At 31.7% G+C, this 19,404-nt stretch overlaps 1 protein-coding gene across 1 annotated transcript in view; it reads left to right on the top strand.

Moving 5' to 3' along the window:
* Positions 1-19,404, top strand: part of LOC127538754 (ankyrin repeat domain-containing protein 7-like) — a 39,702-nt gene that overhangs the window by 9,297 nt on the left and 11,001 nt on the right. Inside the window, exons 4-8 of the mRNA XM_051962496.1 lie at positions 448-554; positions 6,222-6,359; positions 7,377-7,489; positions 12,504-12,537; positions 15,800-15,869. Coding sequence (XP_051818456.1) covers positions 448-554; positions 6,222-6,359; positions 7,377-7,489; positions 12,504-12,537; positions 15,800-15,869 — 462 coding nt within the window. The remainder of the gene's footprint in view (positions 1-447; positions 555-6,221; positions 6,360-7,376; positions 7,490-12,503; positions 12,538-15,799; positions 15,870-19,404) is intronic.

The raw sequence follows: 19,404 nt of genomic DNA, 5'->3' as shown, positions 1-19,404 counted from the left end.
AAATCCAGACAGGCTTTATTTTGGTAGAGTTTTGAGGAAGTAAGTTTGGCGGCATTTGCACAATTGATTATAAAATGAGATTGGCAAGAAAGGAAGACAGCCATGGAATAATATGAAATGGTCTCTTACAAATTCTGAATTTACTATCTTCTGATTACATATTAATAGCTAGGAGGAATCCCAGAGGTATCTAGTTTCATTATATTATTTTACATGTAAGGAAACTTAGGGCCAAAAGAGGTGAAATAATTTGCTTATTGATCATATAAGAAGTAACTAACAGAAGCAGGATTTATGATCTGGTCCCCTAACTCCAGTGTTCCATTGTGCCATACTACCATAACATGTCATTAGCAAATTCACAAGATGTTGACAAAATGTCATAAGCCTGAACTGAAACAAATGTAGAATGCTTGTTTTATATAATGATATCTTATGACTTTGCAGGAAGGCCTTACACCACTTTTGCTTGCGATTTCAACAATGAACTTTGAAATGGCAGGTTTTCTCTTAAAAAATGGAGCAAATGTAAATGCCTTGGATAGCTGTAAAAGGTACAATAATTAAAACTTAATTTTTTAAAAAAGCAATGTTTTTAGAGGAATAAAATTAAATCATGGAACTTAAATCACAGAACACTTAGTGAACAACAGTCATTGAAAATGAATATCATTGCAAAGGGGTGAAAAATATCAATAAACATCAGCTATGAAAAGAAAATTTTATGATTCTGCAAGAGAGAAAACACTTCATGTGGACGTACTACTCATTCTTTATTGATTATTCTTTGCAGTTTTTATTGATTTTAAATTATTTAAGATTATTCCATAGAAGTTTTGAACTCTCATGATTCAGTTGATTCTCTTTATGAAATAATCTTGATGTCACACATGAGGATTTTAGCATGTATTTTCTGCTCCTTCTTGTTTCAGTTTCCATTAAGAATATGCACATTGACAAATGTAGATAAATTAAAGCATGATCTGATAGAATACTTTGATGGACCCTTGATCTAATTATGAATGCTCATGACACTGATTCTTATTTTAATCCTTCCATTAAGTCTCATGCTACAGGACTTTTGTCATCCTTCAGAAATATCCAGGAAACACTGACTCATTCCCTTGGTCCTTGAGGACCACTGCAAGCTTTTATTTTCCATACAAGATTAGCCCACCTCTTTTTGTGTTCATGCATGTCTTTGACAATAATGACACAAAAACTCATTATTGTTTGCACCTACTTATCTTCACCACATATATATCTATGGATCTTTGGGATTATCTACAATTTTGATTCTTCTGAGATCATATGTTTGGGTTTGGAATTTTAAAAAATTTACTGTGGTAAAATATGAATCCTGAAAGAATAATGGTGTTCACAAAATGAGTTTTTTTGGCAGTGTGATTATTAGAAGTGCTGTGTGGTTTCTTAAAGGAGATCCAACTGGATCTCCTTTTCCCAACACTTTTGAGACCAGTGCATTGTCATCACTCAATCCCCATGCAGGCTTTGGTGTATTCATGTTTGTCTATACATACATATACATCTACAAAGACAAACCAACTAGATGGGGCTGCCCATTAAACTACACAGAATCTGGAAAATACTTAACTTTTCTTCTATTTTTTCAGTATAGAATCTTTGATCAATCTCTTTTTTACTGAATGTGGTCCTTTTTCATGTTCCAAGGCTTGATGCAAGAGCATTGAGAAATCATTTCCATCATATATAGTCTATTCTAGTTGAACACTGTGCAGAGCATCCTACAGAGTACTGACAAATACCTTAGATGAGCATGTACCTCATTATTTACATCATGCTTAATGCTGATAGAAAAAAAAGCATCTGTTTTGGGTATCTTGTATTGGATCTTGTATGATTTTAACATTTGCATGAAAGACAATTTAATGTCACTAAAACCAAAAGAAAACTCAACAACCACCACCCAACCCCAAATACAAAACTGACATTATCCTAACAGACAAAAATTACTGATTACCATTGTTGGAATAATTTCAAAATTAGTTGTTTAAGGTCATTCAGATCATGGCTAGCCAGAGTGAACATAAAAATTAATGCAAATGAAGAGAAAGCCTGAAGATGGAACAGAGACAGTGCTTATACAGGTATAATCTGCTGTGATTAAATAAGCTATCAACTCTCCAAAATAAGAAATTCAATTAAATACTAAGCCATTTTCCGAAAGAAAATGGGAAAGCCCAGAAATTGCAGCAGTAGGGAAACATCATCTCTACCAAAAGGGGAAATATTATGGCTAAGATTAACGTAAGGTTAAAATACATAATTTATAAAAAAAATTGAAGATAAAGATAAAGGCTAGTATTGTTTCACAAAAGGAAGGAAAAGCCATTAAGGAGAGAATAATCTTGCAGTTTGTTTTATGTGAAAATTAGCCAGATTATCCTGTGAACATTTTTTTTATGAAATTGAGAGAATGACAATGAATAAATATTAAATTGAACAGAACTATAAACTTTTTATTTTAATTATGACCAATAGTGGGACATTTAAAACCATGCAGCTCAGTATCTCATGTTCTCTGTCAGGCCAAAGTTCAAACGTCTGATTCAGTAAGAGTGGCTAGATCTGAACCAGATAGCTTATAGAATAATTCCATGACAGAGAAAACACAAAGACAAATTATAAAAGGTACTTCAGAATACTTTGTAAAGTATTTGAAAGAAGGGAAGATTCTAAAAGAGTGGGAAAGATCACTAATAAAATAAAAATGTAAAAATATTGAAAAGTAATAGATTGCATTTTCATTGAGCTTAAATTTCAAAGGATGGTCATAATGTATTTTTGAATCTTTTCATTGAATATATTAACTTTATTTTAATAGTATTTTATGTTTTACCACTTACAATTACCAATTTTAATATTTACTTTTACAAGATTTTGAGTTTTAAATTTTTCTCCTTCCTTGCAAGTTGATATAGGTTGTGTATGTGATATTATCATGGGAAACTTATTTTTACTTTAATCACATTAGTTTCAAAGAAATGGATCAAAAGAGGAAAAAACCATGACAAAAATGAGGTGAATAAGTATGGTCCAATCTCCAGAGTCCATCAGTTCTTTATCTGGCTGTAAACAGCATTTTCCTCTCTGAGTTTGTTCTATTTGTGTTGGATCATTGATTGCATTGCTGAGAAGAACTGAGTGATTTATAGTTTTTCCTTTTTTCCTCATTTCACTTTGCATAAGTTCATATAAGTCTTTCCAAGCTTGTATGAAATCTGTCCATTCACCATTTCTTATTGCACAATAGTATCCCATTTATATACCAGTTTGTCCAGCCAATCTCCTATTGCAGGGTATTTGTTCACTTTTTAATATTTGGTGCCACAAGAATGGCTGCTATAAATATTTTGTACATGGAGATCCTTTTCCATTTTTTTAATAATCTCATGGGGATACAGACTTGCTGATATTCACAGTTTTCTTGTCCTTTGGGCATAGTTCCAAATTGCTCTCTAGAATAGTTAGATCAGTTCACAGCTCCACCAACAGTGCATTAATGTCCCACTTTTTCCACATATACTTCAGCTTTTATCATTTTCCTTTTATAGTCTATAATTTTCTTTCTAGCTCTTCCTGATTTAGGTATAGATATAGTATTATTAGGTATATTTGTGTCAAAAAAGGAATTTAGTAGGACTTCTTCACCTATTTTTCCAAGCAATTAACATAGTATTAGAATGAAGTTTTCTTTGAATGTATATTAGAATTCCCAAATGAACCCATGTGGCACTGGGAATATTTTTTTTTCTTAAGGAGTTCAATAATGGCTTGCTCAGTTTATTTTTCTAAGTTACAGTTAATTTAATTAGGCATGTCATTTCCTGATCTGTTAATCTGGGTAATTTATATTTTCCTAAATATTTACTGATTTTCTCATATGGTAAGATTTATTAGCATATAATTGGGCAAAATATTTCCTAATACTTAATTTCTTCATTCGTGATAATTTCACTCTTTTCTTTTTTGATAGAGGACATTTGGTTTTCACCGTTCTTTTTGTTTGTTTGTTTGTTTAATCTAACTAATCAATGGCTTATTTCATTGATTTTTCATTAAAGCAGCTATTACTAATACTTCTCTTATATTTTTTGTTATGCTTTAAATCTTTTAAATCTCATATTTCTTTATGAGAATTTCCAATTTGGTACTTAGTGAGTGATTTTTAAAATTTGTTCTCTTACTAGGTGCTTTTGTTGTTGTTGTGGTTGTGGTTGTTGTTTTGTTTTTAGTTTTAGTTTCAGGTCCAATTCATTGATCTGTTCTTTTTTCTATTTCACTGATAAAAGAATTTAGAGAATCAGATTTTACCTTAAATACTGTTTGGCCTGTATCTCACAAATTTTGGTATGTTATTTCAGTGTTATCATTCTTTTTTATGTGCATTTCTTTTATAGCCTGCAACTCTGCTAAAGTTAATTCTAGTTTTTTTTTTTTTAGTTGATTCTCTAAGCATGCCATACCATCTGCAAAGAGTGATAGTTTTCTCATTACCTACACTTAATTCCTTCAATTCTTTTTTTTCCCACTTATTGTTAAAGCTAACATTTCTAATACAATATTAAATAGTAGTGGGGATAAAGGGCAACATTGGTTCACTCCTGATCTTATTGGCAGAGGTTCTATCTTATTCCAAATGTGTATAATTCTTAATATTGGTTTTAAATAGATATTTGTCATTTTAAGAAAAACTCCATTTATTCCTATGCTCTCTTGTTGTTGGGTTTTTTTAAAAATACATATGAGTATTGTATTTTGTCAAATGCTTTTTTTCTGCATCTATTGAGATATATAGTTTCTATTAGTTTGGCTATTGTTATTATACTCAATTATGCTGATATTTTTCTGATAATGATCCAGCCCTGTATTCCATACAAATGCCATTTGGCCATTTTGTATTACCCTGGTTATAAGTTCCAATAATCTCTTTTGTAAAATTTTTATTTATTATTTTCCAGTTACATTTAAAAAATTTACATTTCTTTTTAAAAGTTTTGAGTTTTAAACTTATAAAAATACAAGCCATTCACCAATTGATTGTCAAAGCATATAAACAGACAATTTTCAGATGAAGAAATTAAAACCATTTATAGTCATATAAAAAATGCTCTAAACCACAATTGATCAGAGAAATGCAAAGTAAGACAACTTTATGGCACAACTACACATTTCTCAGATTGGTTAAGATGATTATACCTCATTGTTTCTTTGGCCCTTTCTTAGGTCTGATATTAGAGAGTTAGGATCAGAGAAAAAAAAGGTTTAAAGTGAGTTAATATTTCTTTCTGCTTGAAAGAGCTTACTTGAAAAAATAGTTAAAAATCTATGATTTCAACACTAATTGAACCTTTAATAGAATCAAACTGTTTATCACTTATCACGAAGTAGTCAAGAGATAGCAAACCTTCCTATTATATCACTCATATTGCTTCAATACTAGCTTAGGCAAAAAGCCCATGCATCATCCAGCATACAATAAACTCAGCCCTTCAGAAGTTTTGTGTTTTCATCAATATGGATATTCTATTTGTTCAGTTTCTAATCAATCTAAATCTTAACAAAATGCCTTTGTGAGTTAATGGTATTTCTTCAGATCAATTAGTGCTATCTTTTTGGTGGTTAATTCTTTTGAATTTACATAAGTTGGTCCTTAAACAAGAAAGTTCAATGCTGTATTCATGTTCAAAGACTTTCAGAAAGTTTATTAAGACATAAAATAGCTTGTTCTGATTTTTCTTTAGACAACCAGTGATCACCTGTACATTATGATGAGGCATTGGAGTAAGAATTTAATGGAGTTGCTAAGATTGTTTCTAATTATTTCCAAAGAACTTCCACTTAACTTTTAAGTCCAGTAAACAAGCTGAATTCATTAACTGTTTCACACAAGGAACACTGACATACTCTCTTTTTTCTATTGTGTTAAATTTGACAATCCCTACTACGACTGAAAGGGTAAAAAAAAGGTGTCTTTTTCATCTTTCTGTCTGGTCTTCCTTGATATTTGTAATGCTTCACTTGAACAATCAAAGTACTCCTCTCCATCACTGTGTGTTCATGTTGCACATATGACAAAAGAATATGAGATATCATTTTATTGAAGCATGTCCAGAAACATATGATTAAATGTGATTAGTTAAAATTTTAAAAAACAAGTTGCTTCTTTGTTATTCTAGAACGGCCCTTATGATTGCTGTCAGTGTGGAATCAATAGGCTTGGTCACTCTTCTTCTTCAAAATAACGCTGATTATACTCTCCAAGATATAGCTGGATGGACAGCTCAGACGTATGCTGAGCGGTATGGTTATCCTGTGTGAGTGGTGATATAATTCTAATTGTTTTTGTATCTTTGCATCAAAAAGAATTTTCTTCCATAAAATTGAGAATGAATGGGGCTTTCATAGTTGCATAATACAATAACTGTCTGGCAAACACCCTAGCAAACTCCAGCTCTGAGAACTGCCACATGCTTCAGAATAGTCCCAGGCAAACAGGCAACCTCTTCAGGATAGAACTCTACCTGTTTCATACTTAAGGATCCTAAGAAGAAATTGAGGAAATGACAACTTAGGATATTGAAGTTCAGTACAACATAAGCAAAAAAGATATAAGATAGAATCACATAGTCCGAGATCAGAAATTGTAGAATAATGATAATAGCTGCTATTTTAATAGTTTTTAAGGTTTTCCAACATTTTACATATACAGTTTTGTATTTCATCTTCACAGAAGTTACATAATTTAATAATAACAATAATGGACATTTATATAGGCAGTGATTTTTATTGTTGCTGTTTGTTTCTATTTTAATGTCTTGATGACATCTCTCAATTGTAAGAGATCTAAAGTTTTAGTTTTAAGGAAAATCACTTTATATCTTGCATACCTTCACATGAGTGCTAACAAAAAGAATCAAAAATGTTAATAATCAACACTAGAATTCACAGAGAGATAGTTTGTTAACTATTACCCCTTGTTAGGGGTGAGGATGCTCAACTTGGAATCCTGGGGAAAGATCATGCCCCACATGCTAATGTGTGGACAATTGTAACCTTTCTGGGTTTTAAATTACTTAATTGATAAAATAGATTAATGTTAATGTCCTAACTAATGTCTTTTGAGTTCTAAGCCTATAATTCTATAATACTGTGACTTTGAAGACAAGTGTATTACATCTAGCTTGAATGATTAGTTTTGCTTTACAGACTTTATTAAAGCAATAAAAATAAAAAAAAAACTAATTAAGACTTGAGATACACAAAAAATACTTGTTACATATAATTTTTATATTGATTGATGTAAACTTATTATGTTTTACTTTTTATTTTAGACATATTTATCACAAACAAATTGAAAAACAACTGGAACGTAATAATTCCTGTCCACCCCAAATCAGCTGTTCAGAGGAGACTTCTGGCACTGTAACATCCCTGGATAAAAAAGGTAGAATTAACAAACCCACATAAATAGTTAATTTAAAAATTAGTGAAAAGTGATCTTAAATTTCATACATTCTCTGTTTTTTCTGTTTTCATTTCGTCTATTAAAGCAATAGCAATTGGTTTATCTTTGGTTAATTATTTAATTATCCTTTTAGGTCTACTACTCAAAACTGCAAAAACAGTGGTTGTGTTATTATTGTCTGCTTTCTATGAAAAAAAAATCAGCTAGGCTACACTATCAATTTTCTGATTTCTAAATTATTCTAAGTATATTTAACCAAATTATGTGAAAATTCTTTAAAACTTAGAAATATTAAATATTATATTTGACAATATGATGTTTTTATTCTTAAATGTGGGATAAATAAATAATGCATATTACTTATGAATGAATATAGATAGATTCATTTATTGATAGAACAATCATACAGCCAAAGAGCAGAGTCTTCATTCTTTTTTGGAAATCTGTAAATCACTTATCGAAGCTTTGGAAAATTTCAAAATTTTACAACATTCATAAAGCTTTCCCTTAATACAAATTAATGAAAATGAAAAAAATTAATCAGAATTAGGGGGACCAGGGAAGAGAGGAGCAGGTTTGAAAGATAATGCATATGATCCTACATTTTCTACAGATATTTTCATACATGTCTTCCTTCAACTTGATCCTCAGAAAACTTTGCAACCTTCTGATTCAGGTAGTTAAACTTTAGAAGAGAGAGCATTTTCTGGTGGAGCTTCTAACACTTTAGCCTGCTAGCTGCTTCATTTGAAAATTTACTGACTTAGGCTTGCAATATTAAATTTATCTTACATTTTTAAGATGATTTATCTTTCAAATCAATTTATCCATTATCACACAAGAAAGATAATATGGATATTCTGGTGATTCCTACTTGAATAAGCAGGAAGCTTAGGTGACTACTTTACAGGAAAGCATAGAATGATGAAGCACTTTAACTACTGGACATTACACTATCAGAAGGAGATGAGTTATATAAATCTTTCCTTATGGAAGAAGTGAGAAATCACAAAGTCAAAAAAGCAGTATTTTTTTTATTTTTACATTTTACATATTTTTGTAAATTTACAGATGTAGTAAGTACATCTTACTATTGCCTAAAAATATCCTTTTTCCAATAAAATATTTTAAATCCTACTGCTAGTGAGGTGAAAATTGATCCTCACTTTTTCTTATTTTATTAGTTTGTAAAATAGTAGATCTCTAGTTACATATGTAAAATTATTATGACAAGTATTTAAGGGAGAAAGTGAAGTTCTAGTTATCAAAAATCTAGTATTACATTTTATCATGTTAATTATATATAAAAAATTTAAACAGTTTTTTAAATTCCTAATCCAATTTTAATAAAAATGATTATATTAAAAACCTCATTGACAATGGAGTGTCTTTGAAGAAATCAATAAAGAAAAAGTTATGGTTTGTAACAGAATTACATATAAGTGCAATTAAAGGGTATTGAATTTAAATCCCAGAACTGAGGAGAACCTGTCCATAGATATGTTCAAGGAAAGTATCAGAACATAGATACCGATTTTGTGAATATATAATAACTAATAATACTTCTTATACAAGGCAAAATTTTCCTTTTAATTAATTAGTATTAATGTTAGAATTTTAAATAGTTAAAAGAATTAGGGGTATAAATAAGTTAATTATAATAATTTGCTATTATAAAATGTTTGTTTTCTCTCAAATATTCATCTTCCACCATAAGATATTTATTTGATTATAATTTGGAATTGCACAACAATGTTCCTTGAGATTTTCTTTGTAGTATCTCTTTCTGAAGGTGATGGATGGATTCTTTTAATTAGTAAATTAAACCATTTTCTGAAGGTTGCTATCCATGCTCTTTTTTGTTCATGGCCTTCAGCTTGGCCAATAATTTTAAATTGTCTCTTCTGGATCTATTTCTAGATTGGCCATTTTTTTCAATGAGATATTGCACATTTTCTTCCATTTTTTCATTCTTTGTAGTTTGTGCACTGATTCTTATTGTCTCATAAAGTCATTATCTTACATTTGCCCTATTCTAGTTTTTAATATGTGATTTTCTTCTATTAGGTTTTTTTCTATTTGAGTAATTTTACTTTTGAAGATGTTTTCTTCAGTAGATTTTTTTTTTTTTTTTGCATTTGGCCAATTGTATTTTTTTAAGGAGTTGTTTTCTTCAGTCAATTTTTTCCTTCCTTTTTCAAGCTGTTGTTGATTCTCTCTGGCATACCTCTCTTTTTTTTTCTCATTTTTTCTTCTACCTCTCTTATTTGCCTTTTAAAGTCTTTTATGAGCACTTCCAAAATGTCTCTTTGGGTTTGAGACCAATTCATATCACTCTTTGAGATTTCCTCTGGGGATATATGGTCCTTGTCTGAGTTGGTGTTTTGATCTTCCCTGTCATCACAGTAGCTTTCTATGTTCTTGGCTTCCCCTTGATGATTTCTTGAAAAATGTTGTCTAAGCTCTTTTTGACATCATGATTTTTAGATAGTCTAATAATTTTTAAATTTTTTCTCCTGGATTTGTTTTCCAGATCAGCTGTTTTTCCAATGAGGTATGTTACATTTTCTTCTATATTTTTTCAGTTTATTCTTAGGTTTGACTGATTCTTGATGTCTCTTTGAGTCATTAATTTCCATTTATTCAACTCTAATTTTTAGTGAATTATTTTTTAGTGAGCTTTTTTACCTTCCTTTGCATTTGTTCAATTTAACTTTTAAATGAGTTGTTTTCTTTATTTTTTTCCCCATTTCACAAATTCTCTTTTTCAAAGAGTTGTTTTCATTTTTCATTTCAGTAAAACTATTTTTAAGGAGTGGTTTTCTTCAGACAATTTCTGTATTTCTTTTTCCAAAGCTCTCATTTCCTATCGCCATTTTCCTTCTAACTCCCTTTTGAGATCCTTTTTGAATTCTTCCAAGAGAATGTTTTGAGGCATTTTGCCTCTAGTGTGTTCAGGACTTGGGATATATGCTCTTTCCTTTCTCTAAAAAAAAAACCAAAAATTTCATTTTTAAAGTTTGAAGTCTGCTCTTACAGCAAAATGGAGATTGTCCCAAATTTCTTCTACAGGCATCAGCAGCTTCAGACTTCCCTGGGGCCAGTCCTGTGTAAGTGTGGCCAAACCCCATGTTATGTTGAGTTTCAGGGTCTCACTATTTGCCTTCTGTAGTTGCATTGAAGGTGTCACAGCTAGTTTGCTGATCCCCATTGGTTTCTGGAATCAGGTTAGAGTAGCCAATAGTGCAGTATTTTGGCTACGAAACTCCCAACAGATTTACCGAGTGGGCAGAAGCCACTCCTACCTAGGTCCCTATACTGTGCCTGTACTGGGTCGCCTCCATTCCACCCTACCATTTTGACAGTTTTTCCTAAATATATCTACTGGATATCTGTTACACTCCAAATATTTGTGGATTCCATCTCTTTAGAGTTCAGAGGCTTGATCTGGTATTGACTGCAGGGAAGCCAGGAAGACCTCAGACAAACACTTGTCTGACATATTGGCTCTGCCTTTTTTTATCTTTTTAAAAACTATTATAGTATTATATCTCCTGATCATATCTAAACAGGGAGAAGCATTAGCTACTTTGTTCTGTATGAATTTAGCTGACTTGTTCAGATCCTCCACCTTTTACAATAGTATCTAGGAATATTATTTTATGCTGCACAATATGGCATGACATTTTTAGCTTATTTATGTTTAAAAGGGGAGAAAAATGTAAGAGTCAATATTATTTACTCACATAATCATTACTTGATAACCCAATATGTATTAAGCTTTATGCAGAAGTCTTAATTTCAAAATACATCAGGGAGTAGAGGGAACTCTAAATTCTTAATCTGAGTACACACAGGGAATACTCTTGCATGTCCTAACCCAGTGGCAAAACTGAATAAAGAGCTGTCCTTTACAGTAAGAAGTCAAAGGTTTAAAACATGTGATACATACTAACTAGTTGACTCTACCCAAGTTGTTTAACCTCTCAATGCCTCAATTTGTTAATTCATTTAGCATATAGTTTGCAGAGAAATTGCCTATCAATGGACGTAATTTCTATACAAATGAAATTTCATATCTAGTTGAATATAACTAATTCAAAAACAATCAGTTAGCATTAGTTGAATATAACTAGTTCAAAAACAATCAGGCAGCATTGTGTTTGGCAAAAGTAAATTTTGGATGATGGTTATGAATCAAATAATAAAATAATATACCAAGTGAAATGAGCAAATGGTCACTTCTTAATTCTAATTGCCTTAGATTTGTGTAGTGGTTGACAGAAAAAAATGTTTATTTCACTGCCCATCTGAATAGTTTTAAATTATATTTTGCAATCAAAAGTCAGGAGAAATAAAAGTTTTATTTTTATTTTTTGCTTCCCTTTCCAGGAAGGCTTGAAAATAGAAAATACATTGATTTTGTACTCATACCCCTTTCTTATAGGGACTCTAGAGTTCTAGACAACTTCCATTGTTTTAAATCTCTTGTCATGGAGAAGAGATAGATGTATGTTATGTCATACTAAACAGAAAGTCTCTGAATTTCCCTGGTTTACAGAAGGGAACAAGTAAGCCATGCCATGATATACTGAATTTGGCAATACTACATCTCCAAACATTCCATTTGTGTGGACTGTGGTAAAAAAGATCATCTTTCTCAATGTTGTCTTTTTGCAATCTACTTCCATAAAAAAGCTCAGATCAATCATGTTATGGCACTTGTTCCGTCTATCTGTGGTACCTGCTAGAGATACTGTGCTCTGTCAGTGTGAAGCAGTTAATGTAACCAAATCACTGATAGATATCTAATACTTTTAAGAAGACTACTTCTTTTTACTGCTTAGAGACATTTATCGACAGCACAATTCCATTTAAATCACATTTCCATTGCTCAAAAAACACATTATAGAAGTACTTTAAAATTATGCTTTTCCTATTAATGTGATTTATATATTAAATTTTAATTGTATTTTACTTTTTTCTACAATAGCAGAAGAAAGTTCTTCAGAAGATTCTATAAGCAGGTAGGCTTTGTAGCAGGATTGCATTTTTAAAAAATTAATCCTCTTGGTCCAGTCTTCAATGAGATTTTCAATCCAAAGCAGACTCTCATGCCTCCAAAAGTCGTATCTTTATCTTATTGTGTGTAAATATATTTGCGTGTATAGATAATAATATGCAATATGCAAATAATTTACCAAAATATAAATATATCTATATATACATCCAAAAACACTCATTCATTCTCTCTCTCTCTCTCTTTCTCTCACATACACACACACACACACACACACACACACACACACACACACACACTCTCACACACACACACCTCTATGGATTAAAGTGACTTGTTTGGACTCACAAAATCTGTATTGTGAAGAACTTGAGCCCATTGTATTTTTACCCCTTCCTACTTCCTATCCAGGTTGCCCTAGTATAACTATAAATAAATAGTTATTGGATGAATGAAGACTGAACTAGTTATGGCTATACCACATAGTAGCCACTTGAGATGAATTGCTAACAAGCCTTTTAAGTTCTGGCAAATATGAATCATCTTATATTTGTGGAAATTTACCTAAATGCATAGATAAAGGAGTGATCAAGATAAAGTCGGATTAGTTAAAATAAGTTAAAATAAGAGATGGTACTGGAAATTTCTCAGCAAGGAGAAAGGTACTAGAGAAAAGAGGGGAAGTGTCAGATGAGTAGTTTATGCTTGGAACTCTTTTTTTTTTTTCAATTCAACTCAACACATTTATTTATCATTTATTATGTGGCAGATACTTAATTAGATATTGCAGATATGAAAAGTAATTATTTCAAAGATCTTATAAACTACATTTCAGGGTTTGTTTTTTTTTTTTTTTTGGTTGTTCATTTAACAACATTTGTTGGAAAATTTCTATACGTAACTCACTAAACTGGGGCTACAGACACAAAAGCTAGAACATCCCATGTTCTCAAGAAATTTACATTGCTAACTACCATAATTTTAAAATTGCTTTTTATTTACAAAACATATGCATGGGGTAATTTTTCATCATTGACCCTTTCAAAACCTTTTGTTCCAACTTTTCCCCTCCTGCCTCCCACCCCCTCCCCTAGATGGCAGTCCAATACATGTTAAATATGTTAAATACAATATATGTATACATATTTATAGTTATCTTACTGCCCAAGAAAAATCAGATTTAGAAAGAAAGTAAAAATAACCTGAGAAGGAAAATAAAAATGCAATCTGCTTGGAATTCTTGTGGGGGCAACTGTAGTAGAAAGCTACTTTTCACTTTGAAACTTTTGGCAAGAATATTTTTATTCCCAATTAAGAGACATGTATGCAAAATGGTATTGATTTTTGAGAAGAAGTGGTAAAACTTTTTAAAAAACAAATTTCTCTAGAGTTCCTAGAAAGGCAACAGACATGGCAAAGCATTAGCTGTTAAGGCCATTAACAACAATGACTAAAGACTTCTAGTGAACTCATTTTCTCACAGTACAGAATGCTATTTTGCAGTGACCTACATGTTCTCTACTCTTTGTTGCTAATGATGATAAAAGTTAGTCTAATACAGAAGAAGGAAAAAAGTCTGGGGAAAAAGCCTTTCCACTTTCTAGATGATGAAGTAGAATGTAATATTCCTAGAAATGATAAAAAAAAATTGAAAAAAATAATAATAAAAAAGAACCTACAAGAAGCAAAGTGGGAAGTGATTGTGTCAGGAGGTTGCTGGGAAAAATCCTGTGATACCAAGAAGCTGTACATTTGGAACCTTTCTTCCTACTTTTATCCAAAGAATGAAGAAATATCACATATATAAAGTACAGGTACCAGGTGGAAAAGCAGTTCCTAATGTGACAAATTTCACTTGAGATATTTATCACTGCCACAAAAGATGGCATTTATTAATGTGAAACTGTTTATGGGTTAAATCATATATGATTAATTAAGATGCTTCAAGTGACATGACTTTTTAAAGTCAGAGGGAAGAAGGGAGGGAAGTAAGGATTTGATCTAGGAAGTAAAGAGACCATTAAGAAGGAGTTAGTGAATGGATAGGAAAAGGCCTAGGTAAGAACAAACTCATGTACATTGTGTAAGTTAACAATAAATTCAGGAGGCATTGAAATGCCTTGAGTTGAAGGAGAAAGACTCCATCTAAAGGAAGAAAAGAAAGTGAATCCAAGGAGGATTTGAAGAGATGGAGGACATAACAAAAAAAATAAGGTGAAGGCTACAAGGAAAATGAGGAAGAAGAGGGGGAGAAAGAGATGGAATCCAACTGAAAGAGGAGAAGGAAGAATGCTAAAAAAACAAAATCAAAAAAGTCAAATCAGTTGGCAAGTTTAAAGAGAAAGAAAAGGAAATTGGGCATGTCTATCAATGATTTTGAGCTAAAAAAAAAAAAAGAAAGAAAAGCTGTCTTGATGCTAACACATCCTAAGGAAATGAGAAGAGAACGGCCTTGAGGTTAGTAGACAGGGACTAGGAGTGAGAATAAAGATAAACTGGGTTCAAGTTCCCCCTTTGTCACACTCAGCAAGTGTTCTCAGCAACTCTCTGACATGCAACAGTTGCCCATTTGCATTATTTCCTCTCTGGAAGTTCCCTGCACCAGTCAATCATAACTTTCTTTGAAGTCTGGACTCAACTACCTTGCCCCTCTACCCCAAGTGAACTGGTAAATGTGGAAGTTAAAACTTGAAAACAGATAACAACAATTTGCCTTGGTTTCCTCATTTGTGAAATGAACTGGGAAAAGAAATGGCAAACCACGTTGGTACCTTTGCCAAGAATACGCCAAATGAGATCACAAAGAGTCAAACACTACTGAAATGATTGAAGAAAAACAAATATAACTCATATCCAGAGCTGAAACCTGTGGGGGGAGGGTAACTTTAAGAAAAAAATAAGAAACTTACAGTGAAAGTATTTGTCAGAATCTATTAGGGAAGGCACAGAGAAGAGTGACATGCTACAAATAGACTTCAATGTTCTGATAATTCTGTGATTTATAATGTAACATTGTATTCATTTGTCAACTTTAGAGGAGTATAAAAATTAAAAAATGTGATAATTCTGGAGGATAGACCCACTGATAGCTTCTACAGTAATATTTTCTTCTTTGCCAAAATCTTGGAATAAGAATAGTTGATATATCCTGCTCTCTTAAGTCATCCTTTGTATCATTTGGTAGTAAAGCACCTTGTAACAACTAAAAAGCCTTCTTGTTGATTGACTTCTGGAAATTAAAGTACTGATTTTTGGTTTCTTGTTGAAAGACTCTCTTACAAAACAGGACCTGATGAGACCTTGCCAATGACAGATGATGAATTGGATTTTGATACAGAGGTAAAGTTTCTTTATTGTATTTTTATACTCTTATATTTCAGTTCAGGGGAGTTTTGCTTTCTTAAATGTTGTAAACATAGTCTACAATCTTTTTAGTATTTAACACCAAAGATTCAAATGGAGTTAAATGGACCCAAACGATTTTAAAGCACATATGCTTTTGTTGGGTGTCAAGCTTTCTTTCAAGTTTCCCCATTCTTTGGCATTTGCTATGTGTTTTGTTGTTATTTTTCTGAAAAACTAAGTGAAATCAACTTTTATGCAATTTATTTTCTGTAATATTTCTATAGCACTCTCCATATTTTCTTGTACTTTTGTATTTATGCACTGAAAATGCTGTTAGATTTGGAGTGGAGGACCAGGCTTCATATCCCATAAAATAAATGACATTATAGATCTAGGAAGGATTTTCAGCATGTAGACAATATAGATATATTTGGAAGAGATATGGAATGATCTAGTGGACTGTAAAAATTAAAAAGAAATGATAGAGTTGATATGAGAGGGAACAAATCTATTGGAGATGGGATGGTACAGGATCACTTGAACAAATAGAAAGCTCAGCTTACTTTGTAAGGAATAAACCCAGTTTATCATGGAAGGTTGGAGTGAAGTGGATATTGACAGAAGGCATCTAAATGATAGGAGATGTGAAGGAAGAGATATGAGGGAGCTTATTCCAAAAGGCCTAAATTTATTTTAGTAAAATATGAAGCAAGTTTCTCAGTTGGAAGTTAGAGGGAGAAGGAAACAATGGAAGATTTGAGAGAGCATGAAAAGGTATGGAATAGCTGCTGTGGAGAGAGGAGTAATAAGAGAGGCAGAGTAGGATTGTCTAGAAGCAGTGAGGGTCCAGTTGAGGTTAAGTATTATAAATGTGTGGTGGTGCCATTTAGAATGGATGAATGATTTTCTAATTTTAAGTCATTTTCCTATTTAAACTTATATTTTCTTTCTTTATGCACTTAAAAATATTCAATCCAACATTTTTAATGTTTATTATGAATAGTGACAATCAAAAAGGTTATTCAAACAGATTAACAAGAATTTTTTAGAGTTCAGATGAAAATGTAGTTTCATCATTCAAATACATATATATATATATATATATATGTATATATATATGTATACATATATATATAAAATAGAGAAAGAGAGAGAGAGGGAGGGAGGGAGGAAGATTTAAGTTTCTGAGGCCAGATTTGACCCCAGGTCCTCCTGATTTCAAGGCTGATGCTCAATCCACTGTGCCACCTAGCTGACCTGCCCATCATTTATAATTTTTAAAATATGCATCGTAACTTTGATAAAGTAAGTTCAAAACATATAAAAAAAGACTATATACAAGACTTTTATTATATTGGGTGAATCTTCTATGGAGGCTGAAATGAGTAATTAATAAAGGATCTTTCCATAGGTACTCAAAGCACAGAAAAGATTAGATTATGAGTTAACTAGCATTTATTAAGAACTTACAAAGAACATTAGGAATACCAAATATTTTTAATTAAAGTTTATTTTTACAAAGCACATGCATGGGTAATTTTTCCAACATTTACTCTTGCATAAAATTTTGTTGCAAACTTTCCCCTAATTCCACCCCCTCTCCTATCTGGCAGGTAGTCTAATATATGTTAAATATGTTGAAATACATGTTAGATCCAATATGTGTATACATATTTATACAGCTATTTGGTTGTGCAGGAAAAATCAGATCAAAAAGAAAGAAAAAGAAAAACTGAGGAAAAAAACAAAATACAAACAAATAACAACAGAGAGAGTGAGAATGCTATGTTGTGTTCCACCCTCTGTTCCCATAGTTCTCTTTCTGGGTGTAGATGGTTCTCTTCATCACTGCACAAGTGGAACTGGTTTGAATCATCTCAATGTTAAAGAGAACCATGTCTGTCAGAAATGATTATCATATAGTCTTGTTGTTGCCATGTATAATGATCTCCTGGTTCTGCTCATTTCACTTTGTATCAGTTTATATGGGTCTCTCCAAGCCTCTCTGAAATCATCCTGTTGGTCGTTTCTTAGAAAACAATAGTTTTCCATAGCATTCATATACCATAATTTATTCACCTGTTCTCCAATTGATGGGCATCCACTCAGTTTCCAGTTCCTTGCAACTACAAAGATGGCTGTCTCAAACATTTTTGCACATGTGGGTCCCTTTCCCTTCTTTAATATCTCTTTGGTATATAATCCCAGTAGAAATACTGTTGGATCAAAGGATATGCAGTTTGATAACTTTTGGAGCATAGTTCCAAATTGCTTTCCAGAATGGTTGGATCTGTTTATAGTTATACCAAAAATGTATGTGTCCTAGTTTTCCCACATCTCCTCCAACATTCATTATCTTTTCCTATTATCTAAGCCAATCTGACAGATGTGTAGTGACATCTCAGAGTTGTCTCGATTTGTATTTTTCTGATTAATAGCGATTTGGAGTACCTTTTCATGTGGCTACAAGCAGTTTCAATTTCTTCATCTGAAAATTATCTGTTCATATCCTTTGACCATTTATCAATTGGAGAATGGCTTGAACTATTATAAATTTGAGTCATTTCTCTATATATTTTAGAAATGAGGCCTTTATCAGATCCTTTGTATATAAAAATGCTTCCCTTCTAATCTTGTTTGCAGTAGTTTTGTTTGTACAAAAAACTTAATATAATCAAAATTATCTATCTTATGATCAATAATGATCTCTAGTTCTTCTTTGGTCACAAATACCTTCCTCCTCCACAAATCTGAGAAGTAAACTATCCTATATTCTGATAATGTGTTTATAGTATGATTCTTTATATTTAGATCATGAACCCATTTTGACTTTTTCTTGGTATACTATGTTAGGTGTGGGTACATGCCTAGTTTCTGCAATACTAATTTCCAGTTTTCCCAGCAGTTTTTATCAAATAGTGAATTTTTATCCTAAAAGTTTGGGTCTTTGGGTTTGTCAAACACTAGATTGCTATATTTATTGACTTGTCTTTTGAACCTAACCTATTCTACTGACAAACTAGTCTATTTCTTAGCCAGTACCAGATGGTTTTGATGACTACTGCTTTATAATAGTTTTATTTAGATCTGCTACAATAGGCCACCTTCATTTGTTTTTCTCTTCATTAATTCTTTTCAAATTCTTGACATATTGTTCTTCCAGATGAATTTTGTTATTTTTTTCTAGTTCAATAAAAGTTTCTTGGGAATATGATTGGTATAGAACAAAACAAATAGATTAGTTTAGGGAGTATTGTCATCTTTATTATATTTGTTCAACCAATTCATGAGCACGTGATATTTTTCCGGTTTCTTAGATCTGACTTTATTTGTATGGAAAGTGTTTTGTTGTTTTGCTCATATAGTTCCTGACTTTCTCTTGGTAGATAAATTCCCAAATATTTTGTATTAACAACAGTTATTTTAAATGGAATTTAAATTATCTCTTGCTGTTGGATTTTGTAATGTATAAGAATGATGATGATTTAAGTGGATTTATTTTGTATCCTGCAACTTTGCTAAACTTGTG

The sequence above is a fragment of the Antechinus flavipes genome, chromosome 5, assembly GCF_016432865.1.
Source record: "Antechinus flavipes isolate AdamAnt ecotype Samford, QLD, Australia chromosome 5, AdamAnt_v2, whole genome shotgun sequence".
Lineage (NCBI taxonomy): Eukaryota > Metazoa > Chordata > Mammalia > Dasyuromorphia > Dasyuridae > Antechinus > Antechinus flavipes.
Note: the sequence above shows the minus strand (reverse complement) of the source record. Positions and strands in the feature narration are given on the sequence as shown.